This window comes from Oryx dammah, unplaced genomic scaffold (genome assembly GCF_014754425.2).
Source record: "Oryx dammah isolate SB20612 unplaced genomic scaffold, SCBI_Odam_1.1 HiC_scaffold_25, whole genome shotgun sequence".
NCBI lineage: Eukaryota > Metazoa > Chordata > Mammalia > Artiodactyla > Bovidae > Oryx > Oryx dammah.
Window position 1 is genome coordinate 43,901,471 of NW_024070209.1, and position 26,047 is coordinate 43,927,517.

The 26,047-nt window shown below is 41.8% G+C and overlaps 1 protein-coding gene across 2 annotated transcripts in view; it reads right to left on the reverse strand.

Annotated features, from left to right (window-relative positions):
- Positions 1-26,047, reverse strand: part of RANBP2 (RAN binding protein 2) — a 59,091-nt gene that overhangs the window by 8,758 nt on the left and 24,286 nt on the right. Inside the window, exons 9-24 of one of the 2 annotated variants that reach the window (XM_040224189.1) lie at positions 24,548-24,757; positions 23,489-23,670; positions 23,228-23,403; positions 22,940-23,063; positions 21,893-22,054; positions 21,489-21,626; positions 21,266-21,412; positions 20,268-20,447; positions 20,101-20,184; positions 18,130-18,265; positions 14,279-14,373; positions 8,877-13,473; positions 8,266-8,343; positions 6,086-6,256; positions 5,294-5,386; positions 4,818-4,996 (exon numbers count right to left, since the gene is read on the reverse strand). In XM_040224189.1, the coding sequence (XP_040080123.1) occupies positions 4,818-4,996; positions 5,294-5,386; positions 6,086-6,256; positions 8,266-8,343; positions 8,877-13,473; positions 14,279-14,373; positions 18,130-18,265; positions 20,101-20,184; positions 20,268-20,447; positions 21,266-21,412; positions 21,489-21,626; positions 21,893-22,054; positions 22,940-23,063; positions 23,228-23,403; positions 23,489-23,670; positions 24,548-24,757 (6,752 nt within the window). The remainder of the gene's footprint in view (positions 1-4,817; positions 4,997-5,293; positions 5,387-6,085; positions 6,257-8,265; positions 8,344-8,876; positions 13,474-14,278; positions 14,374-18,129; positions 18,266-20,100; positions 20,185-20,267; positions 20,448-21,265; positions 21,413-21,488; positions 21,627-21,892; positions 22,055-22,939; positions 23,064-23,227; positions 23,404-23,488; positions 23,671-24,547; positions 24,758-26,047) is intronic. The other variant, XM_040224190.1, reaches the window with a different exon arrangement.

The window sequence follows — 26,047 nt, forward strand, 5'->3', positions numbered from 1 at the left end:
TACACATGCTGAAGTCTCTGGACAAATTAACAGAGTCCATCAACACCGATCCACGGACAGTAAACAGGCAATACATTTTAATGACCTTCTCAACTTCAGGAACACTATTATGCCCATAAATGTGATAATGCAGATGAAATGGACCAACAAATTCCTCAAAGTAAGTAAACTGATAGAAGAAACAGATAAAATGAATTGGCCTATATTTATTAAAGAAAATGTATTATCAATTAATATATCCTCGCCCCCCCCCCAAAAAAGTACCAGGCCTGGTGGTTTCAGTGGTTAAGTTCTATCAAATATTTAAGAAAGAAATATCACTAATTCCTACAGTGTGTTCCAGAAAACAGAAGCAGATGGAACACTCCCTAACAAAAGTACATGCAACAAAAACGGACAGGAGAAGCAGACATGCTGGGCAACACTTCTGTCAATAATCAACGTAACAAGCAGATGAGAAATTAGCAAGGATACACTGGACTTGGACAATAGAGCATCAACTGATTTGATCTATTTAAAAACCTGTTTCCATGCAAAGCAAAAAGAAAATTACATTCTTCTCAAGTGTACAGTGAGCACCCACTGAGACAGTCGTCACGAATTCTATAAGAACTGAAATTATTCAAAATACGTTTATAGACAAGAATGGAATTAAACTATAAATCAATAACAATGACATCTGGAAAATGGAATATTCAGAAGAAATATACTTCTATCCAGTGCAAGTCTCAAAGAAAATTAATAGTTTGAACTGAATGAAAGTGAAAATATCACATATTAAGACTTGTAAGATAGAGCTAAACAGCTCTTAGAGGAACTTAAAATGTTTACTAGAAATGAACTGTCTTAAAGCAGTTAATTTAAGCTTCGACTTGAAACTAGAAACAGCAAAATAAAACAACATTCTTCAAGGATTAATGACAGGAAATGTACAATGTCCGGAATACCAGCTGGTGACAGAAAGGAATGCACTATCACTACACACAGTGCCTGGGCCACATCTCAGAGGCACTGTGCTGAGTGAGAAAAGTTTGCTTCAGAGCTTATATACTGTATGATTCCATTCATCCCAGTCTGGAAAAGGCAGAAACACAAGCAGATCAGTGACTACAGAGGTTCTGGGTGGGGACGGTTCTGAACTGACACAATAGGAAGGAATTCTTTGGGGTCTGGAACTGTTCTGTACGCTGCCTTCGGTGGGGATTACAGAATTCAGCCATGTTTAAGAACTCACAGAAAACATACACACAACAAGAAGTGAATTTTACTTATGATAAACTTGAAAAATTAATACAAATGAAAAAAGTCATTATTTCTTAATGACTGAAACACAAGGAAACGACAGTCCACTCTGTTTGTGTCAAATGATTTAGGCCATCACAGTAGTATTATTTATTATAGCCAAAAAGAAGAAACCACCCAAATAGGCATTAAACACATGAATATGGATAAATAAAATGTGGCAAATTCATACACTGGAATGTTATTTGGCCATAAAAGGACCAAGTACAGATTAATGCTACAATGTGGATAGATCACAAGAACTTACTAAGTAAAAGAAGCCAGACACAAAGGACCACATATTATGATGTTTATATGAAACGTCAGAAAGGCAAATCAGAGACAGAAATGGTATATCAGTGGTTATCCAGGCCTAGGGGAGACAGGCAGAAATGGGAAGGGTGATGACTGTTAGAGGTTAACAGGGCTTCTTTTGGGGATGATGAAAATGGGTGAATTAAACAACAATAAATGTCACCCCCCAAATGCACACTAGATTACTTAGGAAGGGAATGTCATAATTCAGCTCCTAACACATCCTCCACTTAAGAGGCCATGAACAAGAAATTCCTGTAGACAAATCCAAAGGGTGGTCCCTCGTTCAGAACTGCACCCGGATCCTCAGCAGTCCCGGCACACAGTAAGCACCTAACCACAGCATGCTCAAGCACTTTAAGCCAGAAGTGCGTATGTCAAGAGTTCATGCAGTTGGGGATGAATCAGTGTAAAGCAGGAAAGATGTGTCCTAACACTCATCCCACACGCTAGCAAAGTAATGCTCAAAATTCTCCAAGCCAGGCTTCAACAATACGTGAACCGTGAACTTCCTGATGTTCAAGCTGGTTTCAGAAAAGGCAGAGGAAGCAAGAGATCAAACTGCCAACATCAGCTGGATCATGGAAAAAGCAAGAGAGTTCCAGAAAAACATCTATTTCTGCTTTACTGACTATGCCAAAGCCTTTGACTGTGTGGATCACAAGAAACTGTGGAAAATTCTGAAAGAGATGGGAATACCAGACCACCTGACCTGCCTCTTAAGAAATCTGTATGTAGGCCAGGAAGCAACAGTTAGAATTGGACATGGAACAACAGACTGGTTCCAAATAGGAAAAGGAGTACATCAAGGCTGTATATTGTCACCCTGCTTATTTAACTTATATGCAGAGTACATCATGAGAAACGCTGGGCTGGAAGAAACACAAGCTGGAATCAAGATTGCTGGGAGAAATACCAATAACTTCAGATATGCAGATGACACCACCCTTATGGCAGAAAGTGAATAGGAACTAAAAAGCTTGTTGATGAAAGTGAAAGAGGAGAGTGAAAAAGTTGGCTTAAAGCTCAACATTCAGAAAATGAAGATCATGGCATCTCATCCCATCACTTCATGGCAAATAGATGGGGAAACAGTGTCAGACTTTATTTTGGGGGGCTCCAAAATCACTGCAGATGGTGACTGCAGCCATGAAATTAAAAGACGCTTACTCCTTGGAAGAAAAGTTCTGACCAACCTAGATAGCATATTCAAAAGCAGAGACATTACTTTGCCGACTAAGGTCCGTCTAGTCAAGGCTATGATTTTTCCAGTAGTCATGTATGGATGTGAGAGTTGGACTGTGAAGAAGGCTGAGCACCGAAGAATTGATGCGTTTGAACTGTGGTGCTGGAGAAGACTCTTGAGAGTCCCTTGGACTGCAAGGAGATCCAACCAGTCCATTCTGAAGGAGATCAACCCTGGGATTTCTTTGGAAGGAATGATGCTAAAGCTGTAACTCCAGTACTTTGGCCACCTCATGCAAAGAGTTGACTCATTGGAAAAGACTTTGATGCTGGGAGGGATTGGGGGCAGGAGAAGAAGGGGACGACAAGGGATGAGATGGCTGGATGGCATCACTGACTCGATGGATGCGAGTCTGAGTGAACTCCGGAGATGGTGATGGACAGGGAGGCCTGGCGTGCTGCGATTCATGGGGTTGCAAAGAGTCAGACACGACTGAGTGACTGAACTGAACTGAAGAGGACATCATCTACATCCACCCACAGAACATTTTAGTTTAATGGCTCTTAGTTCTCTGTTTCAGCTCTGTCTATCAAAGGGCACTCTCCTCCAAAATTACTATTCACTGGAACAATTTTTTTCCCACCCTGATAATGACTTACCACATTTAACTTCTGTGGCAAAAGGAGCCCCTAGGATTTTTATTTAAAGAACATTGTAAGTGTTACAGGATATTTTACAAAAAAATTTTAACTTATAACAATGATAACACAACAGTCACTCAAGTAAGATATTTTAATAGCTATACACAGCACAGTACACTGACAAAAGACACCAAGTCCTGTGTACACTACGAGTAGGAAAAAAATAAACTCTGTACAACTCAGCATGTGCCTCAGTGCTGAGATTACTTCTCAGTTCTATGTTAAGGCTTGAAATACATTTTTTAAAAAAGTATTTTTCAGTTTTGCACAGAAAAGTGAAGCCATATTTAACTGCACTGTTCACTTAGTATGACTGGACTGTATCTGCCAAGTGAATGACTGCACGCTACTGACTCCAGCAGCAGAGATTAGAGGTGACTGACAGAAAGTACACACTGTGTACTGCCACTGAGACAGGGAAACGGCCGAGTGATGGAAATACACTTCGGGTTCAGCACAGCTGAATGCAGAAACTTCAAATAGCACTTCCACAAATAAACCTATTTGGTTATAAATGAGGGAGGGCTGTGTCTATGTTAGCTCTTGTGCACTGACAAACAAGTTTACACCTATGGAAGAGCCGACACAGCCTCGGCTGACAGCTGCAAAAGCAGGCCTGCTACTCCTCAGGGTCAAATGGACAGTGAAGGGCAGCAAGTCTTCCACAGAGCAGGCCGCATGCTGGGTCATCTCATTCTCTTCTCACGTATCCTTAAAGAAAACACTGCATTCCCAACTCCAGGACCTACTTTATTTTTACCATATTTCCAACAATTTTTAAAAAAGTATTTCTTGAGAAGCAAGGAACCATTCTGATTATGTCAATATTGTAAACAATTATAAACAATGACTAGTTTTCTAGTTTCTGTGGAACACAAATACATACATCAAGGTGCTGACAACTATTAAAATGACTACACTTGAATTAAGAAAGTAGTCAAATTATGAACTTACCAAAAGCAAAGTATACAGACCATGGGAACTAGGTTTCAAATGCTATTTCCTATCCACTCTGCCCACTCCAGAATCATGTAACCGGCACAAAAAGTGAAGCACTTAATTCCATTCTTGGTACGGCAGCAGACCATGTCAGGGACATCAGCCTCGTCCATGCTACCACCCCAACTTCTCAAACCCAGCACACATGCAGCAGTGACAGGTGGGCCTTCTGGTCCTCTGCCCGGAAAACAGTTTCTTATCCTCTAGCCAGAGCTGACAGAGGCGCCCACCCACTTGCCAGATGTATTCTACTGTTACCATGTACTAAGAACACTCTAGTTTATTGCCATCAACAAAGGCGACTGAGCCAGAAGGAATGCCAGAGACAGTCTTACTTGCGCCTCCTGCACTTTCTGAAGCTCTGACTGAAAGTCTTCTGCGTTTCCATTGTCCTCATCAGTGTCACTGCAGACGCCACAAAAAAATGTAGGTGGAAGCTTGAGAGTGTCTGCTTTTGCCTTCTCTTCAACTGTTGGCTTCTTTTCCCAAACAATAACACATTCTTTCTCATTATCTGAAAATCCAGGCAACACAAACAAAGGAAAGGTAAGAGAAAAGTAGATGAAGCCCAACCAACTCCACAATACTGGCCCACAATGTCACCTACAGATTAAAGACCCAAACAGTAAGATCCTGGATGCTAATGGAGAACTAGCACCACCAGGAATGATGTTTTCCCTTCACATTACTTTTAAATATTTTAAATCACCATGGCAAAATTGCTAATCACCAATATGACCAGACTGGGACATTCCTTTAAACAGAAGATTTTTAAAAAACACTTTAAATTACTTGTTTTAAGGTTACATACCTGTTAGATTTTCTTCTGACAGTCTACATGTTTCTGAGTCATCCAGATACAGTTTTCCATTGAGTTTCTTGACAGCTGTGTCGAAATCTTCATCTTAAAGTATAATTCATTTTATTAAATAAAAGAATTTGCAGTAAATTTCAAGAGATTTCCCAGCCAGGAATCTAAGAAAATCATCTGCAACTTCCCATCCACTCTCCCTTACTCTCTACATCCAAATAGCAACCAATTTTCTGATTCTATACCCAAACGCCTAGTCTGAGCTGCTCTGGCATTTCGGGGCTCTGAATGCCTCTCTCCAGTTCCTACAATCCAGTCCTCTAAATCACTGCCCAAATGTCCTACCGAAATTATTTTGAGCCCGTAAGCCCCTGCCTGAGAACTCAGATAGGGCCCACAGAGCTTTCCTACTAAGACCCCATTCCTGCCGCATGGCTCAGCCACCCTCTGAGACTCCGGGGAAATCAGAACTGCTTTCAGTCCCCTCAGAACACCTGCCCTGTTCACAGCAGACACAAGGCGATTGCGAATACACGAAGGCAGCTCTTCTAACCATGACATCCGCTGACAGTTCACACACATTTAGAATCAACACGGACCTGCACGAACAGCAGGGGTGGGGGCTCCAGGAGGCTTAAAGTAACTTCATGAGCCCCGTTCACTACGATGAGCCTGAACAGAATGCTCTATTTTTTTTTTTTCCATGAATCGGTGATGCTATCCAATTTTTTATTTTTATTAAAAAAAATTTTTTTTTCCAAACAGAATGCTCTAAAGCAACAAGAAACTCACCGTCCTCCTCCTCTTCACTGATGTAGTCTGGCCTGTTCTTATAGCAGAAAAATGTCGGGGGAAGCTGAAGTCTGCTTGCAAGAGCTCTTTGCTCAGGGGTCGGGGTTAGCTCATACACAATGAGAACATCATCATCAGAGGGAATATCCTCAGGGTTTTTCCTCTCTTCCACTACAAGACAAATCAGAAAGACTGATAAAGACAAGGTAGTAGGTAATTAGTACCAATAACTAAAATAAAAATCCTGGAACTTCATTTTTAGGTTAAAACAGCATGCTGATGAAAACACACACTCTGATGTGGACACAGCTCATAACCGTGAGAGTTAGAAGCCTGAGGAAATGTTCTATCAGAACCCTCAGTGGACACAGAATTGCCTTAATAACCAGGAAAGAAATCCTACTTTCAGTAACTAATCACTGAAGAAAATACTACTGATGGCTATAAATTTAAAAGGTATTTTAAGAGTGTTTCCATAACAATACGTGGCATACTAAATGGTTTAGCAAAATATCCATGCATTTGCAACAACTGAAAAAAATTAAAGAAATCATGAGCAAATATTAGTATAAATACAAAACTAACTCAAAGCCAATCCCAATGAGACCCTACAAAGAAAGCTAACAACTGCTAAGGCTGGTGAGTGATTAGAATTACATCCACTTTCCTGTATTCCCAAGCATGATAACATTAAATTAAACCTGTTACCCTCTGGGTAAATCATACTGTAAGAATCTAAGACAATGCCTGTTCACTGAAGAACCACAACCACCACCACCACCACCAAAAAGGCAAAAGATGGGGAGAAAAGGAACTCTTCACACAATAGGTCGTGGTCTATAAAAAAGGACTTCTAACAGAGCAAGCAAAGTCATGGAGTGTGGCTGTGAAGCACTGCAAGTGCAACCAGTCCAAAGTGAGATGTACTCCAAGTGGGAAAACACACACAGGGTTTTGAACATGTGGAAAAAAGAAAGGGGGATAATCTCATTTTTCATACTGATCAGAAGTTGAAATGGTACTCTGGATGTAATGGGCTAAGCTGAATAGATTGTTAAATTTAACTTCATCTGTTTCTCTTATTTCACCTGTTTCCTTTTATTTTCAAACAGTGATACTAGAAATTTTAAAATCACACATACAGGTCATACTTTATTTCTACTGGATGATGCTGATCCAGAAAACAGCTCTTCTCAATGCTGAACGAGCCCTTCATTCACCCTCCTTTGTTACAAAACTCAGCATCAGTTCCTGGCCAGGCGCCACAAGAGGACACTGTGAGACAGACTCCTGTTAATGAGACGGCCTCCTTTGGCCTCAGTCTCAAGTCTCCATCTCTTAAGGTCCTCTGAAACCAGGACGTTCTCGCACCTGAGAACCGGGCTCTTTGTCCCGCAGCAGTACGTCAGTGTGTTTGCTCCCAGACCAGGGCTCTTCGCCTAGGGTCCACAGAGCCTGTGCACGAATATGTACCATTCACACACAAACACACACACAAAGGCCACACAACTTTTCAAAGACTGCATCCTTAATCATAAACATAAGAGCTGCTGCAGTTAGGAGCACAGCCTGTGTACTTTACAACTGAGCTCCTAAAATCACAGGTGGTCATTTGATCACTGTAGCTGTCTGGCACCCAAGACACAGCTGTGCTTCTGGGGGTGAGTCTTGGCCTCCACAGCCTGCTCCTGAGGGTCTCTCAGAGCCTACTGCTGAGTCCTCTAACCCACTCCACTCCAGCATGACTCCACAAGGGGCCTGCTCTAACTGGGAATAGCGAGACATGGGGGAGCTCTTCCAATAGGGCTGACTACCACACACAGCATCTTTGTCACCAGGGAGCCTAGGTTCCCTGTGGTCCACATGCTGCTGCCACTGTGTCTGGACACAGACAGTGATGGTTAGGTGACACACAGGTCTTCACTAATCACGGAAGAAAATGATGATGTACAAAACAGACACGGTAAAGACCACACAGATCCACTTTGAAACGACGGAGTATAACATGTGAGAAAACATGACATCCAAGTACGGAGAGCAGCATTATGGGGTCATGATAGCCTTGTCACATGCACGCTGCAGCATCAGGCACTTGATCTCACACAGCCAGTTACACTGCTGAGCACCAGCAGCTGCTGACAAGCGGACACCCTAGCATACTGCCAGTGCCAGCTCTGTACCTCCATTCTCAGGCTGTGAGGAAGGGGTGCTGGTCCAAAAAGCCATTGGATTAGATTTAAAAAGGCTAAAATTAAATCCTAGAAAATAAAGAGTATTTCATTTTTGAACATTTTGAGAATTAACATGAATGCAATTTTAAAATATAAAAGCCAGATTCCATCCATTTACACCAATGTGGCTGTCCCACGCATCCACCTATCCTATCCCAAGGCTTTCATTCTTTGCTCACTGCCAGGTTGCTCACTGGCCAGATTGCCTTAGCTGAAAGGTGAGCATGCAGTACCATCCAAGAACATCAGAACAGCAACTGCAGGACAAACCTACTGAAACCACCAGCTTCGAGCGAACCCTCACGACTGAGTGCGAGCAGCCTTAAGCTGGACCCAGTGCTGAGCTGAGTTCCTGTGCTCTGCTGACAGACATGTCTCCCTGAAGCTGACATCTCCTCAACAATGTGCACACAAGCTCTCTGCTGCTGCTGAACACTCGCCACTGAATTGGTTTAGGGAAGAAAACAACCCACAACAAACATATTTTGGGAAGGAAAGTGAGGAGGGAGAGAGGGGGAGAGGAAGACAAAGTCTGCCTCATCTGAAGACTGAGTGCTTACCCTTTTCTGGAGTTTTAAACGTGTGGCTGGTTGAGAACTGCTCCTTCAGAAAAGCAGAAGTATTTTTGACTTTGCCATCGGAAGCTGATTTGGGATCAGAGTTCTGCGACTCCTGGCGACCACCAGGTTCCACTTTTCTCTCAGATCTACTCTGGGCTGCTGAACTGGCTTCACTAGTGTTATCTTTCAGAGGTGTGTTAAAACTAAATCCAAACAAAGATCCAGTAGCTGAACTGTTGCCAAATGCAAATGGTTTTGACTTTTCACTGCTAAAAATGCTTTTAACAGACTCAGAACCAAATACAAACTTTGGGGGTGAAACCACGGCTTTTGTTGTTGTTTCAGGGGTGCCAGACACCCCGCCAACTTCTGAGGTTGTGTCTGCTGCATCATCACCCTGAGGCAAATCAGTTCGTTCTCTGGTGGTTTCTTCCAGCACAGCGACAGCCATTTTTCCACAAGGTGACTCCCTGGGAGTGGTTGAACGAGCGACGTGAGGTGTTATCAAAAAATCTTTTTCTTGGGCCACTTTTGCTTCATCAAATATTTTCTTAAATGAGTCTGCAACATCCTGTAGTTTAAAACGAACAGCTAAATGTTCTATTTTTCTTTCTCCATCTGCAAAATCACATGCAGTCCACACCCACACTCTTTCGGTACCTTTCATATTTTGCAAAGTCATGTCTGGAGTTATTCTGTGGTTGGCACAAAGTTTTAATACCTGGTCCCTTCTCATCACTATACGAACTTGCTTGTTTTCATAATTCTGTAGAATCTTTATATCGCCGATGCCTCTTTCTTTCCACTGACCAGCATCTTTATCATACCTGTAGAGTTTGGCTCTGTGACTAAAAACGACTTGTTCATTTTCCTCCCCACTGGACACCTCGACTAGATCAGGCAAAGGGACCACAGGCTCGAAGTGCTGTCCGTCTCTCTCCTCTTCCTGAGTGACATCGGAGTCTTCGTCTGTGCCCACTGAGGCCCCACTCTGATTCAATTTGCCAGGGGACTTGGACGGGCTCAGAGCAGACTTGAAGCTGAAGTTAAAGCCGGTGGTCGACTCGCCGAAGCGGAAGAGGTTTTTCCTTACAGGGCTGCTGGCCAGCGGGGAGGCGTGCACAGAGCTGCTGCTCACGCTGTCATCCAGGGCATCCTCCCTGAGGTCATAGTTGTCCCACTCCAGGGTGGGCCCAGTGGTCTCAGTGTTTGGTGCGCCACTCATATCTGCAGCAGCGGCAGCTCCTGCTCTGGAATCCTTACTCTCTTCATCACTGACTTTTGTCTGATCATTCGTCAAAAATGTCTTGAAATCTTTTAGCCCACTCTTCATTTCTTCCGCCCTCTGTATTAACTTGGCGGCCCTGCCAGTATCCACAAGCTTATGGGGAGTCTGCAGGGGAATGTCTAACAGAAGTCGCTGGCATTCCTCAAATTTCTGCTTGAATTCTTCAGCCAGTTCAGGTGTCTTGAATTTTGCCGCCAGCTGCTCAAGTTTGGCATCGCCATCAGAAAAGTCACTGGCTAACCACATCCAAGCCCTGTCTGAGCCTGAGAGGGGCTTCAGGTGCATGGTGGTGGTGATCCAGTGGTTGGCACACACCTTTAGCACCTGTTCTCTCCGCATCAGCATCCTCAGTTTGCCGTTGACTTCATTTTTGAGGATTTTTAAGTTCCCCAAGCCCCTTTCTTTCCACTGACTTATCTCAGCATCAAACCTAAATAATTTCACCCGCTGTGAGTAAAGAACTTTCTCATCTTCCTCTCCTGTGACCAGCTCCACTTTCTCAGGCATCTGGACGACTGGTTCAAAATGGATGTCGTCACTGTCCTCAGTCTTATAGGCATCATCATCTTTCTCAAGGTCAGCGCAAGCATCTGCTTTATCAACTAGTTTACTACTTTGTGATGAGAATAACTTCTCTCCAGCACCTAAAAATCCCTTGAAATTGGGGTCTTTTTTGCCAAACTGAAACCCTTCTCCTGAATTTGACTTGGCAAGATCTGCAAAGGTGAAAGTGCTGCCAGTCTGACCAAAGACCACAGTACTCCCGTCTTTCTGACCACCAGTGTCCTGAGCCTGATCACCAGTGTCCTCTCCAAAGGACTTTTCAGCAGTCTTCTCCTGATTTTCTGTCTCCTGAATGCCAAACTTAAACCCACCAGCAGATGCAGGGGAAGAAAAACTAAATCCTTCCTTTGCTGATTTAGAGTCTGTATTAGAAGAACTCTGAAATTTAAACGAAGGTGCATTTTCCTGATCCACGTGCCCAAATTTAAATCCCTGTTCTGCATTGCCAAACTTAAAGGCTTTTTCTGAAAAGTTACTCTTAAATCCTGTTCCTGTCTGACTTGCACACGAGTTACTTGCTTCAGCTGCAGAGCCCACAGGGAAAGTGAGAGCAGCTTCAGCAGCAGGGTTCTGGGTTGGGTTAGAGGCACCACAAGCCACACATTTTGGAGAACTTCCTTCATTTCGTATCAAGCAGACATCACAATCCCACTGTCCCTCCTTCTTGGCGAACAGCCCCTCAAGTCCACTCTTTGGAGCCTTGCCTGTCTCCGAAGAAGCAGGTGCTGGAGCAGCAGAAGCTGGCGGATTTTGACCTGGGTTCTGACAGGCCACACATTCGGCCATGCTGGCCTCATTTTGCACTGAGCAATCCCACTGTCCTTCCTTCTTGGAGAAAACACCTTCAAATCCACTTTTCAGAGCCTTGCTTGTCTCTGAAGTACCAAATTTTAACGAGGCAGGTGCCAGGGCAGCAAAGGCAGGTGAACTCTGTTTCCGTGGAGTCTGACAAGCCTCACATTTCACAGAACTTCCTTCATTTCCTATCAAGCAAACACTGCAATCCCACTGTTCCTCCTTTACTGAAAAAACAGATTTGAAATCACTGCTGGCAGCCTTAGGAAGGTCTCCCTGGCCAAATTTAAAGGAAGGTTGCTTAATAAGTGGAGATTCACTTTTGCTAGCAGGCTTTTTATTCTGACATGCAATGCATCGAGACACAGTGGGTTCATTTCCTACTAAACAAACACCACAGTTCCAGTGACCTTCCTTCTTTGGAGTCACCAGTGCAGATCTACTGGGAGTATGTTCTGAGCCAGGTTTAGGAGTGGAGATAGTATCAACTAATGGTGGGCCGAGGAGCTCCTTACTGCCTGGGTTTAGATTCTGGCAGGATGCACACTTCTTGGCAGTTGCCATGTTCTTCAGTGAGCAGATGTTACAATGCCACCAAGACCCTTCCTTCTTTGCAACCTGAAATTCAAAATTCATAGTTACACCATCAGATTTGTCAATATCCTTACTGTCATGACCTGTGGGTTCTTTTACAGTTTTTGTGGCCTGATGGGTGGTTGTGGCTACATTTCCTCCTGAGGCTTTCAACAGGCTCTGGGCCTCTTCAAACTTGCACTTGAAAAGGGCTGCCTCCTCAGGCGTCTTGAACCTAATGGCCAGCTGCTCTGGTTTGGGCGACTCATCGGCATAGTCCACAGCATACCACACGAAGGATCTGTCTGAACCGGCGTTAGGGGCAAGGGCCATGTCTGGGCTGATGTAGTGATTTGCACAGATCTTTAGCACCTGCTCACGTCTCATGAGCAGGCGGATTTTACCGGAGGTTTTGTGCCTGAGGATCTTGACATTGCCGATTCCACGCTCCTTCCATTCTCGGGATGCTGCATCGAAGCGATACAACTTTGCACGATTGCAGAAGAACTCCTCCTCATCCTCTTCGCCAGTCCTCACTTCAATCTTGTCAGGAAGAGGCACCACGGGCTCAAAGTGAGGGCCGTCATCCTCCTCATCCCCCTGTGCACTTCCCCCATCAGCATCGTGACCCTTGCTGGCCGACTCTGTAGCAGGCACTCCGAACACTGATTTCCCTGGGCTATAGAAAGTAAACATATCATCATTACGTCGAAAACCAGAATTCTTTGGCTGATTTGTACTCATGTTCTCAGTAAATGAAATTCCAGGCACATTTTTGCTTCCAAAATTGAACGTATTTCGAGGTCCCATGTTTTGAGCAGCTTTTGGTCCACTGTACCCATCTCCCTGCAAAGGTTTATCTGAAGTCAGCAGACCTAAGAGGCTTTCATTATTGTTGTAAGTCGTAGCAGGGGGCTGCGCCACAACCTGTGGTGAGGAAAACGTGAAGTCACCATCATTTGACTTGAAATTTGAATTAAATTTGAAAGGAGTCGGCTGTGTTGTATGTGCAGGTGCTGCCAGAGATGGCCTCATTCCTTCACCAGGCACTGGCTGAACAAAACTGGTTTTTCCAAATTCTAAAACCTTAGGTTCTGCAGATCTTGAAGCATGTGCTGCAAGTGGAGGTTTTGTAAAATAACCTGGTTCTGGCAAAGGTGGATTTGTGCTTGTCTGTTGAACATTGTAATTAAAGTAATCGTCGCCCCTGGGTGATAGAATTCCTGTCGCAGGAGACTCAAAACGCAATGGGGGACCATACATCTCTTGAGAGAACATGCACGCTGATGAGCTCTGCACGGGCGGCGTGTGCATCTGCTGGGGGTAGCCGTAGACGTGCTGCTGAGGTGGAAGCCTGTTCATGCCATAAACTGGCCCCTGGAAAAAGACAAAGTGAACGCTTTTGTAGGCTGTCTATAAAACTATAGCTTACCTCGATACAAACCAATTCTCATGAACCTCAAACATGCATATAAATATACCAGTAGAGCATACAGTGTGTTCTTAAGAGAAGACATTGCTACAAGGACACTTACAGCTCTAGTTCTTAGCATGTCCCCAGAATTGCCTTAACCAAAGACAGCATTTTATACATCTAATTATACCTTCCTCATTCCTAAACACGGTGTCCAATGATGTTGATGATGATGATGACGATGAGCACTGACATTTGTTAATGTGCCACCTGGGCATAATTTCAAGTTCTGTACACATAGGATCTCATTTAAATATTCTCAAAACCCTACAAACTAAGGCACTAGTATCATTCTATACATAAGGCACAGAGAAGTTAAGAGCCAGGGCCTGGATGCACCCAAACCCCAGTCTCTTCCCAGCTCTGCTGGGGCTGGTCTCCATGGACACTTAGTCATAGTGCCTAGGCCTGCGAGTGCCACCCACAGTGCTCCAAGGAGTGCATCACAGTCCTGCCTCTGTCACAACCGGATGATGAAGCTCCCACCACCACCACTCCTGTTCAAAAATATTCTAGATGTTCACATATATTGTATTAAAATTAGATAACTAAGAAACATACCTTCTCTATCCAGAGAGAAATTTAAAATATCTATACCTCATGGGACATTTAAGTTTTAATGTTGAATTACTTCTTGAATTAATTTGTAGGAAGCCTGGACAATTAAAAAGGAGATATTTATAAATGTATAAATTAGTCCTTTGTTACCTTTGTGGGAGTAACATTAGCTGCTGGTCTGAGTAGATACTGAGTATTATATGCTGGTGACTGACTATAACATACTGAATGGCCAGTAGTTGCAACTAAAAAAAAAAAGAAAAAAAAAAAAGAAAAGAAAGAAAACACTGTTAAAAAAAAGTCTATGCTGCAGGTAGTACTATCTAGGCAAGAACTATAAATACAAAAGCAGTAGAAATCAAAGATTTAACTACACAGACTTAAAAAATTTTTCTATACATCAAAATACACCATAAAGATGATTATCAAATGACAACTAGAACAGCTGCCAAGTGTAACACAGAAGCAGTGAGGGCAGCAGCGGGTGGGCACCAAGAGAGGCCCCACAGCGAGCACCAGAAGGAGCTAAGAGGAGTGGTGGGCCCCCTTCCTGAGGCTCGATATGAAGACACAATCCTGCCACATCAGGAATACAGGGGAGACACTGGCCACAGGAAGGACTTAAGGAACCAAAACATATGTGATGGCCGCAGGGCCACATTCTTGAAGTGAGGCTTGAAAATCTGCAGAATGACAAGATTGCATTTTATACTCAAGCTAGCAACAACATTCAGGTCAAAAAATCACCTGGCAAATTCACATAAAGGATCTCAAAAGTAACACAAAATGTGCTTCTTGGCTTAATAAACAGGATACAACATGACTAACACTTGAACTGGCGCCCAAACTATTTGCCCCACCTGCTTTGTGTGCGTGTATGTTACCAGGAAACCAACAACTAGAAGACAGTCCTGCTGATGGTAAAAACAACCAACAGCCATTTGCTGGATCTGTTCCATGAAAGTTTTACCAGAAAACAAAACAACTTAAAGATCATTTATATCTTTACACAAGAAGGAAGTGGAAACTGCGACCCAAGAGGTGCTGAGCAGCTGACTCTGGAAAGTCCTGCAAAGGCCCAGTGAGGGTAAACCAGGCCCAGTGAGGGTGAATTACGTCTACACAGTCCACAGGGTACCACAGGGTACTGTGCTCCCTGCACAGTAACACAGAGGCAGCGCCACTGGAGAAGCCCACAGCTGAGCAAGGAAACTAATACGCTGCCTGCAGGGGCTCCTCTGAAACATTCCCGGGAGAAAATAGGCAAAGAACACAGAACAAGTGGATGGATATATATGGACCAAGAATTTTAACATCTGAAATTTAAATTTTCACTCTCAGTGACTTCATCACTGAGAGTGAAAGAAACAGTTCAGATGTCTTATGCTGCTAAGTCACTTCAGTCATGTCCGACTCTGTGTGACCCCATAGACGGCAGCCCACTGGGGTTACCCCCGTCCCTGGGATTCTCCAGGCAAGAACACTGGAGTGGGTTGTCATTTCCTTCTCCAATGCATGAAAGTGAAAAGTGAAAGGGAAGTCACTCAGTCATGTCTGACTCTTAGCGACCCCATGGACTGTAGCCCACCAAGCTCCTCCGTCCATGGGATTTTCCAGGGAAGAGTACTGGAGTGGGGTGCCACTGCCTTCTCCTCAGATGTCTTATAAACCTACCCCCAAAAATCCTATAGAAAAAAAGCACCAAATAAACAGGTAACTCATGAAATCAAAGTGTCCTGAACATTCCTAGTATTAAAAAAAAAAAAAAAAAAATTTAAAAGCTGATGTTATTTTTGCTTTTAAAAATTGGCAAGGTTTTAATAAACTGACATGATTAGTTTCCAGTTTTCTTTACACTCGTCAGTACTTTTGATCATTTCCTTATTTGAGATTAATGATGGTTTTTAGTCATCTACTATCAGTAGACAAGGGGTACCCTGGCACATCTGGACCTTCAGTAAGGAAACCATCTGTGAGTTCACGAGGGTGGTCAGGTAGTAGTTAATAACTGGCAAGAGCGCAAACAGACAGGCACTACCAGATCCTGGAGGTAAAAGTGTAAAATTAGCACAGTTTTTCAGGAAAGCAATTCCCCAACACAAGAAATCTTATAAAACCCTGAAATCCTAGGATTGTGTTCATGGCAATAATTACAAACCATTACACAAATCCTAGGATTGTGTTCATTATAATAACTACAATGGAAAATAATAACCAGGGAGTAAAACCTGCAGAGCTTCCATGTGATGGGGTCCTCATGTTCATTAATGGTACTATCAAAGAATACTGAGTAGAAAAATGCTCAGAACTTAAAAGTTGTATTTAAAACACATGCTTACTCATCTCTGAACAAAATGCTAATACGGTGAAAATCTCATTAAAAATTCCTTATGAATACAAAGAGAAAGGACCAGAAAAAAATGCTCTAAACTGGTAGCAGAACTCTCTGTGACATCATTAGTTTCCAGTTTTCTTTACACTCGTCAGTGCTTTTGAGCATTTCCTTATTCGAGCTTACTGATGGTTTTTAGTCATCTACTATCAGTAGACAAGGGCCACCCTGGCACATCTGGACCTTCACTAAGGAAACCATCTGTGAGTTCAGGAGGGTGGTCAGGAGCTGGGACTCTTGGCTAGAGCCAGAGCTGCCTGGAACTGTGACTGTCAAGCAGCCCACTGGGGTCTCCATTCCTCTCGCCTGTCAAGTGAGGGTGTGCTGCGTCTACACAGTCCACAGGGTACTCGCAAGAATAAAATAAGACAATGTGAATGTTATGTTCAGATGTGTGTTTAACAACCAGAAGACCCGCTATGCACATACAAAGAAGAAACAGAACTTGTGACCCACAAGGTGCCCGATGATAACCACACAGCATCCAGAAAGCCCCAGAGGAAGCCAGCCATGAGCCTGTCGCCGCCAGTCAGGTTCCACTTGGTGTATGGCACCTTAGGCAGGCAATGTTTAAATCTGGCAGGCTCCTCACATCCACACCTATGATTGACAGCACTAGTGAGTCTGACTTCACAAAGATCTTCTCTGTCACCTGTTGCACTTGAAGGACATTGTCATGAGAAGATAGCAAGCTGCTCTAAGGAGGACCCTAGGGACCATCACTAAGGTACTAAACTAGGCCACACTATTCCCAATCTTTCTTTTGAACTAAAACCAATTAATCTAATTACCTCCATTTCAGGAATCTATCTCACGTGAAAAACACCTGTCTTCATCATCACTGGCTGCCTGGGGGCACGTGGCCTGATGTCAAAGCACCAGAGTCTGAAGCCTCTACCAATAGTGACATGTATAATAATGGGTGTCACCTAATCTTCTAAGCCCATTTCATCTAAACATGGGAATTCAAAATGATATCTCCCACTCTGTAATTGAATGAAATCACATATACAACGCGCCCTGGCACACGGACAACCCAGAGGGCAACTGCCTGTGCCCTGTGGTTCACTGAATGTTTACTGCATACTCTAAGTAAATGCCTAATGCGCACACACATACCTCCCACACACAAAAATACATAACCATGTGATGCGAGTGTTATTTCTGTTTCAAACAAACCGGCTCAGAGAGCTAAGTAAGAGTACAACCTAAAAAAATCCATTCTACCCTAGCTCAAACTCTCTCCTTCCATATACAAAAGATTTCCCAAGACTGTCAGACCTCTCAGAATGTCATCAAAATAATTCTCCAAAGTTTAATTTCATAATTAGGCAGCTCTTAATGAATTATACCATTAGTTAACATTTTTCCAATATAAGGCATAGTTCCAGCTCAGTCTCAGCTCCTCTGAGATGTGCAGTAAAGGGTTCTTTAAGCCTTTACATAAACAGGATCAGATAAAGCTTGTTTTGTTTCTGGAGTATAGGTAGACACAAACATATAATAAATTAAGGCATACAGACAAGGCGATTTCACAAATTACCTAACTGAAGGAGGCAGCAGTACAGCATCGTCAGTAACACCTGGGATTATTCAGTTGCCAACTCACCTGTCAGTGGGGCCCCGTGAAAATTCTGTGACCCCTGATAACTATCAGGCACTGGGTCTGGTCCATAATTCTCTGGAGGCCAACGGTGAGGGGACCCTGAGCTACTGCTATTTAGTTTCAACTCCTGCATTTCTTTCTGTTGGAAAAAGAAAAACAATTTTAAGCAATTATATCATGGTGTAAACAGTGCTAGAGCAAATTTAATATCTGATGATGCCTCTTCAGAGAGTCCATACTCCAGTCAGATCTGAGCACCAAGTGCTGATGTAAAACATGATTCTTAATTTCTTAAAGCTTGTTTTTTGCTCCCATTCTTTTCCCTCCTTTGTATCATTACCAAATCCACTCAGTCTAGAGTCAGCTCTAACCCAAAAAACGGATTTATCTCCCTTTCCATTCTACATTTACTTCATCTTTCTAAAGTTCTGTTTAGGACTTCCCTAATGATGCAATGGATAGGAATTTGCCTGCCAATGCAGGGGACACAGTTTATATCCTTTTGCTCCAAGAAGATTCCACATGCTTCAGAGCAAGTAAGCCCTTGAGCACCAACTACTACAGCCAGTGGTTAGGGATCAGACAAGAAAAAGGCAATACCTCCCCAACCCCAGAACCTACAAGGCAGGTACTTTTCAGGAATAAGTTATAATAAGTGAGGTCAGAGACAGATCCAGTATGGCTACCCTCTTCTTCTACAAGTGTTTCAAATGAAATTCCTTGGCAGTCTAGTGGTGTAGGCTCAGTGCTTTCACTGCTGCAGCCCTGGGTCTAATCCCTGGGTGGGTGGGTGGAAGGGGATGGCAACCAAGATGCCTGTAAGTCAGGTGGTGTGGAGAACAAAAAAAGAAGTATTTTAGGAATAAAAATTTCCTGGGGGGGAAAAAAAAAACCCGTAACTATTAAGGTCAAAAATACATCTTAAATTTTCAAACTAAATAAAATTTTCCCCATTCATCCATCTATACTATGTCTAGTCCAGATGGTATATATCTAAAAATAAGAAACGAATGGAATCAGCTGGAAAATTTAACTGGTCACCACCAGTATCTGGACCATAGACTTAAACATCCAGTTAAAGCTAAAAACATAATGCTAAAACTTGAACAACTAGAAAACGTGATATAAAACTAGTTTTGACAAGTCTCACTTTATGGATGAGAAGACAAAGAGACAGAAAGCTAAGGAAGTGCCTGACCCAAAGTCGTGCATCAGTGGCAGTCAGTATTAGACCCTAGCTTTCCAGGCACACAAGAACACCATGTAGGTGCCAGAAATCTACATGGTTAGCATGTATTATCATGCAGGTCACAATTATACAAAATTAACACACAAAATCTTTATGCAAATTCAAAAGTACAAAAAATACAGGTTTCAACTTTCCTTGGCATGATTTTAGAAGCATGAATGATTTAGTTCTTGTCAATGAGCATGAAACAACTTACTTGTACCTCCAATTCCAGAGAAGTTCCTTTGAGTGCTTTGAGTTGAGGTTACTTTCATAAAGTTAAAGCACAATCATGTATCATGCATCTTTACATAATTAAGTCAAATTCATATGAAGTAATAAAAGGATAAAGAGACCTTTTAAAGTTTAGACCACTTATGAAGTCTTAGCTATAAATGTGACATACACACTAGTCAGTCTGAGCTATAATCTCACAAACCAAGGTATGAAGACTAGAGCTTGCTAGTTCACTCAATCACTGGGGACCTCCTCTATGCTGGGAACAGGGCTATGGTTTGGATATGAGTTGCCATTTTTGAAAGATTTACATCTTGTGGAGGATAAAGACACATAAGCAATTTCAAAAATAAGCTAATGTCAAGACGGAAGCATGTAAATCACAGTATGACCCTACAGTCATGCAGCAGAGGAACATCTGGAACAGTGTGAGAAATGAGTGAGAAAGTAGTCAAGGAAGGAATCTTGGAATAAGATAGGCACAGTTTAGAAAAAATCAAGGCATTTACCTTAATGGCCTCCACTTGTTGGCAGATCATTTTCAATAAGCAATTTTGATCTTCTGCCCACTGAGGTGGTGTTTTGGGAGAATACTGAAAAAATAATAATGAAACAGTATTTAAAACATCTAGAACACACATTCTGCAGTAAAGTGACTCTTCTCTTTTTCACTTACCTTACAACTTCTATTTGGTGATGGAGAGTATTTGGTGGGAGATGAAGTTGAGTGCTTTATTTCTGAATCTGCATTTCGTAAAGACCCATTTTTATGAAGAGGCGCTCCTTCACTGAACTCATCGAGCTCCTGCATGACTAAATTAAGCATCTCTTTCACAGATTCCAGGGGCACAGGCAACTAGAAATAAAAGGCAAGAATCAACATAGTTTGCAAAATCACCAACAGAAGAACTCTCAAATAAGGATTTTTTCATTTTCATACTTCAGTGTGACAAGCACATTGTACTTTATGTAACAACACACAGAAAATGCTGGGCCATCTAAAGTCTCCTAACCCTCAAGTCCATGCTGTGTCTACCCCTCCTGATGGCAGCAGCAAGGGCAGAGAAATGTTAACTGGGGAGTTTTTCCATGTGAGCAAAGTAAGTCACTGCCACTTACTCACTGATTTTGAATGAGAGGAGAGAAACACAGATGCTGGCATGCACCAAACATAACCCTAATCCAAGAGCAGCAACACAAACTCATCAATCAAACAGGTGGAAGGTGGAATGTCACTGAGGTTAATCCCATCACAACAGCCCCAAACTGCTGACAGCCGGGGAAAGGTGGTCACAGTAGACAGTGACGAAGGAGAAACATCCCGAAGTCATGAGCAACCACCTGATTTCATTAACATGTTTAACTGCCAAGTCCACACAGAACTAGACTTAGTGCAACATTTGCTGAATTCATAGCCAGGTAACAAAAATAAATGCCAGCCTTTTCTAATTCTCCAACAAACATTTCTGTAATGGTATAAACCTAAATGTCCACATTTAAACACACACACACAAACCTGAGGCAAAGTAATCCTAATTAAATATTTAAACACTCCACTTCTGTGCATCAATATGGTATCGCTAAGCATTTTTTAAATTACCAAAATATAAAAATCAAGGCAAAATTCCTTATCACCTAGTTATCAATAATAAGAAAGTACAATCTGCAACTTACTTTCTTAACTACCGACAGATTTGAATCACAGTCATCTAAAATCTTTATCAGGTAGTCCCTGGTCTTTCTCAGGTAATTTTTGCATTCTTCTTGTTCTTCAGAAGAAAGCACATCATTATCAATGTCTTCTGCTTTTCTGTGAAAAAGCTATACACAAGAGTGCTTTATGAAACAATTATGTTTTAAAAGAAAAACCCTTTAATTCAAGTACCACACTACTTACCAGTGCAAGATTCCAATAAGAAGTGACGTTATTAATAGATTCAAAAGCAGCCATAGCATCATCTATATTTCCATTAACTACATCCAATATAGCGAATGTGATGTGTGCTTCATCTTCGTATTCACCAACTTCACATGCCTAAACACATTGGGTAACTTTCAGTCAAGCTGCCTCTACCCAGAACATCAAACCCAAATATTCCCAAGGATTTTACACGATCTAATGAGATCAGCATCTCAGTGTTTTTCTCTGCCATGTTGCATCTGTGACAGACAGTGGACTTAGAAAACAAGACTACCATTCAATAGTTGGGCAATTAATACAAGCAGTTTCTATTTCCATTTCCTTATTTATAAACTAGAAGCCCAGATCTCCAGCTAGTTCACAATGGGACTCTCCGTTACCTGAATGTCTGCACTATGGAAATGCCTGAACAGAGGATCAGCAGGTTCAGGGATGCTGCTCTTCTTCTTGATCATCTTCAACAATGGCAAAACCTTTTTCCAGTAATGAACACTTCTGCCTATGTATTCTCGTTGATCATAAAAAGAATTAAGACCACTGCCCTAAAATACAAAGTTAGAAGCACACAGAGAGACACAAATGAACAGATTCAAAAACTCACTTGCAGATGCTCTGACCAACTGGCTAAAATTTCAAATCCTAGGCAAAATAGAATCTCAAAAGTCATATGCTCACCTTTCCAAATTCTAGAATAAGTAAGCACTTTACCACCAGCACTCATTCTACACCCAACTTTGACACACCTCCAACGACACTACCCCATCAGGCAGCCTACTCTTTTTTCCTGAAGTTGCTATAGGTGCCCACAGAAAAGACCTCAAATATTAAGCAAGGTCTATAATGCCTTTACCTATAGAGCCTTGTGCCACCAAACAGGTAAAAAAACCCTTCAGGCTGTTAACTGTAATAGTAACAGCTGCTGCTGCTAAGTCACTTCAGTCGTGTCCAACTGTGCAACCCCATAGACGGCAGCCCACCAGGCTCCCCCGTCCCTGGGATTCTCCAGGCAAGAATACTGGAGTGGGTTGCCATTTCCTTCTCCAATGCATGAAAGTGAAAAGTGAAAGTGAAGTCAAGTCACTCTGTTGTGTCCAACTCTTAGTGACCCCACGGACTGCAGCCTACCAGGCTCCTCCATCCATGGGATTTTCCATGCAAGAGTACTGGAGTGGGGTGCCATTGCTTCTCCGAATAGTAACAGCTAATACCCTGGTAATATTTACTGTGCTAGGCACTGTTCTGATCACTTACATACAAACTATACTAACTACTTTGTGGCAAGATTGTGAAAATACATTTCACTTGACTATTATATAATATAAACACGCTGCTACTGTTTTTAAACCAGAAAACTTTCAAGGTCAAGTATGTCATTTAAAAAAATTAAGGTAATGTTCTTACGAACTGCTCCACTTCAGTGAACTCACCGTTTTCTGAAGGCACTCTGCCCAGTGCACGAGCAGAGCAGGCTGAAGGCCAGTTTTTTCCTGGCCTCGTAGAGTGTTTATGTCACGCTGAACTAGAAGTCGCAATTTTGCTGAAGTCCCGGGTCTAAAAAAAACCATTTTATTTAATGAAATTGATTTATAAACATGTAGTTCAACACTTACATGTTTATTAGTCATCACATGATAATTAAAACTTTATATGAGAATTAAATTAAGTCCCTGTGGTTAAGTTAAAGGAATTTTTCTTTTTTTTTTTTTGCTACTTACACTGCTTTTCTATGAATTAGATTACAAACTGCATCCCACCATGCTTTCTGCCTTTCTGTGCAAAGCTGTTTACACACAGGCAGTGGCAAGCACAGAGGCTGATAGAAGCTGCAGTGAGAATTAGACTTTTCCTTTAACTGTAAGTGGCTGGTATATATTACTCCAAGAAGAAATACCTGATTAAAAAAAAAAAAAATCAATTTAGGGAAAAAAAAACAAAACAGTATTCATGGTATTTAAGTTATTAAAATCTATGCTTACTTCAAGATCTAAAATACATATTGATTCAGGTGCATTTGTTTCAAGTCTTGAGGTCTCCTGGGGCAAATGATGAAAAAGCTGTTTTAGCCATTTTCGAATTGCAGGTAAGGTAGGTAATGAATCCCACTGTAAGCCAAGCCAGGTGAGGTGTTGAAGACTGCCATTATGTGCCCGAATGGCACCTGAAATAAAGCAAAAAACAAAAAAAACAGCTTGAGGTTTTGGAAATTTTTGTGTGCCATCAGTTTTGCCAACATAAAAAACTGACTCATAGTAATATTTAATGTAACTTAATGTTATAACTGCTTTTCAGTGTCAGAGTACAGGGAAAACCTGTAAGCAAAGTCTAGTGTTCTTCATAAAAAGAGTTTTGATGGAAAAAGTTCTTTTGAAGGAAAAAAAGAGCCTCACCAGAACTCAATAAAACAAAATCTACTGACAGAGGTCAAATACAGAATAGCCATCCGGTAATAAATCTTGAAACAACAGATCTTCCTTTCGGTAAAGAAATGTGAAAACAGTGGAATGCCACTACATTAATAAATTAAGAAATTCAATACTAAAAAAGTTTATGGGCTTCTGAAAGCATAAAAGAGGAACAAGCTTTCTGGTAATACAGCAATTTGCGAGACAAACATGTCCATCAACTTCATCCCAGTAATTATATTTTTAGGAATCTGTACAGAAAAAACCAGTGAAATGGAGACACCTAAAAATTGTCATCAGTATTTTTAATGTAAGTGAAAAAACTGGAAACAGCTTCCAGATGGAAACTGGCAAGTACATTATAGCTATTTCATTAAAAAGATTGTATTAGCATCAAAATGATACTTAGGAGAGAATTCATGACACCAATCGTGTACAAAACTATTCAGAAGAAAAGCACATGCTACCATAACCACTACCAATACCTCATATTACCCTCCCCCAATAAACCTTGAAAGTAATTCAGAAAAATATTAAGTCATTATTTCTGGATAATCCCCCTGTTGCTATTATATATCTCCTGGTGTAAAAGGATTAAAATGTAAAGTGTTTCCTTAGAAAGATATCACTTACCAACATCATATCTAGCCAATTCATCAGGATCTGGTTCTTGTACATCAATGCTTCCAATATCATCATTACCAAGGAAAGAGCTGTCCTTAGGTAACTGACGAGAAAACAGAGCATCGTACAAAGCTGACTGCCCACTCCTGTTGGCAAAGGATTCTACAACCTCTTTTAAAAAGTCTTGCTTGTCACGACTTAAGTTTAGCAGCATATGCCCTGAAAAACAAATTATTTCCATCATTTAAAAGACAAAGATTAAAGTTACATCTCTCAATAGTTTCATTCACTTACCCTAAGGGGAAATAACATGACATTCTCAGAATGAACCCTCCAGCCCAAAAACTGCAGCTGGACCCAAAAGGGTGCTGATGTGAAAGATGAATAGACTACAGGTGTCAAAGCATCTGTGTCTATGTGCTAAGGTAAAAGGAAAGGAAAAAAACGTGTGTGAAAAATCCCAGAAGGATTTCCTTTCGGAAAAGTGTGGGATTCAAGTGGCCAAAGGAGAACAGGATCAAGCTCAATTTTCTGTCCTGGAAGTACACCAAATTTCTAAATCTGGCTGGTCAAAATCATCCTTTAAAGAGTTTAAAATTTTTCTGTTTCAGTTCTAGACTTCCATTCCCAGAGATTATGATTCCACAGATTTGAACCTATTTTAAAAACACTCCTTGGATGAGGTTCTAGTTCACATTCTAGTTCTAGTACACATGGATGCGCCTTGAAAGCCCTATGCTAAGTAAATGAAGACAATGATCCAAAGACCACAGCATGTATGATTCAATATATGAAACGTCCAAAACAGAGAGAGATAAAGAAACAGAAAACTCGCGGCTGCCCAGGACTAGTGGTTTGCAGGGAAATGGGGAGTGACTGCCAATGGGTACCAGGTTTCTTCATGAGGTAATGAAAATATCCTAAAATCATGGTGATGATCATACAATTCTGTGAACATACTAAAAATACCACTAAACTGCACACTTAAAATGAGTGAATAATATCATTAAGTGAATTTTACACAATCAGGCTGTTTGAAACAAAACAAAACAAATTTTTTTCCTGTAATTCTGTTGGTCAGTCAGGTTTCGTTACTACCAGACAATTCTTTCTTTAAAAAATTTGCAGAGACAAGCTCAGCAGGCCCATCAAAGACAGTACAACACAGCCCATTTTACAAACTGTGACCCTCTGCAAAGGTAGAAGGGAGATCTGAGAAAAAAAAAAACAAAAGATCGCTTCAAGGACTCAAAGTTTTATCTCAACAGTCTACCTACAGACCCCAGCTTACAGCTACTTGGATTTAAGATCATTTCCTAACTCTTAATGAAGGCCCTTCAACTTTACATCAGAACTGCCTCTTACAGAAACATTTCCCTACAGAGCCTTCAGTTCACTGTTTGACTCACTGGCTATGTGAACACTTTCAAGTCTGTGCCTTAGGAAAGCCAGAGAGTGTAACAGACCTTTAGGATCCAACCCAAATAGTAAGAACTGGGAATAAATCTA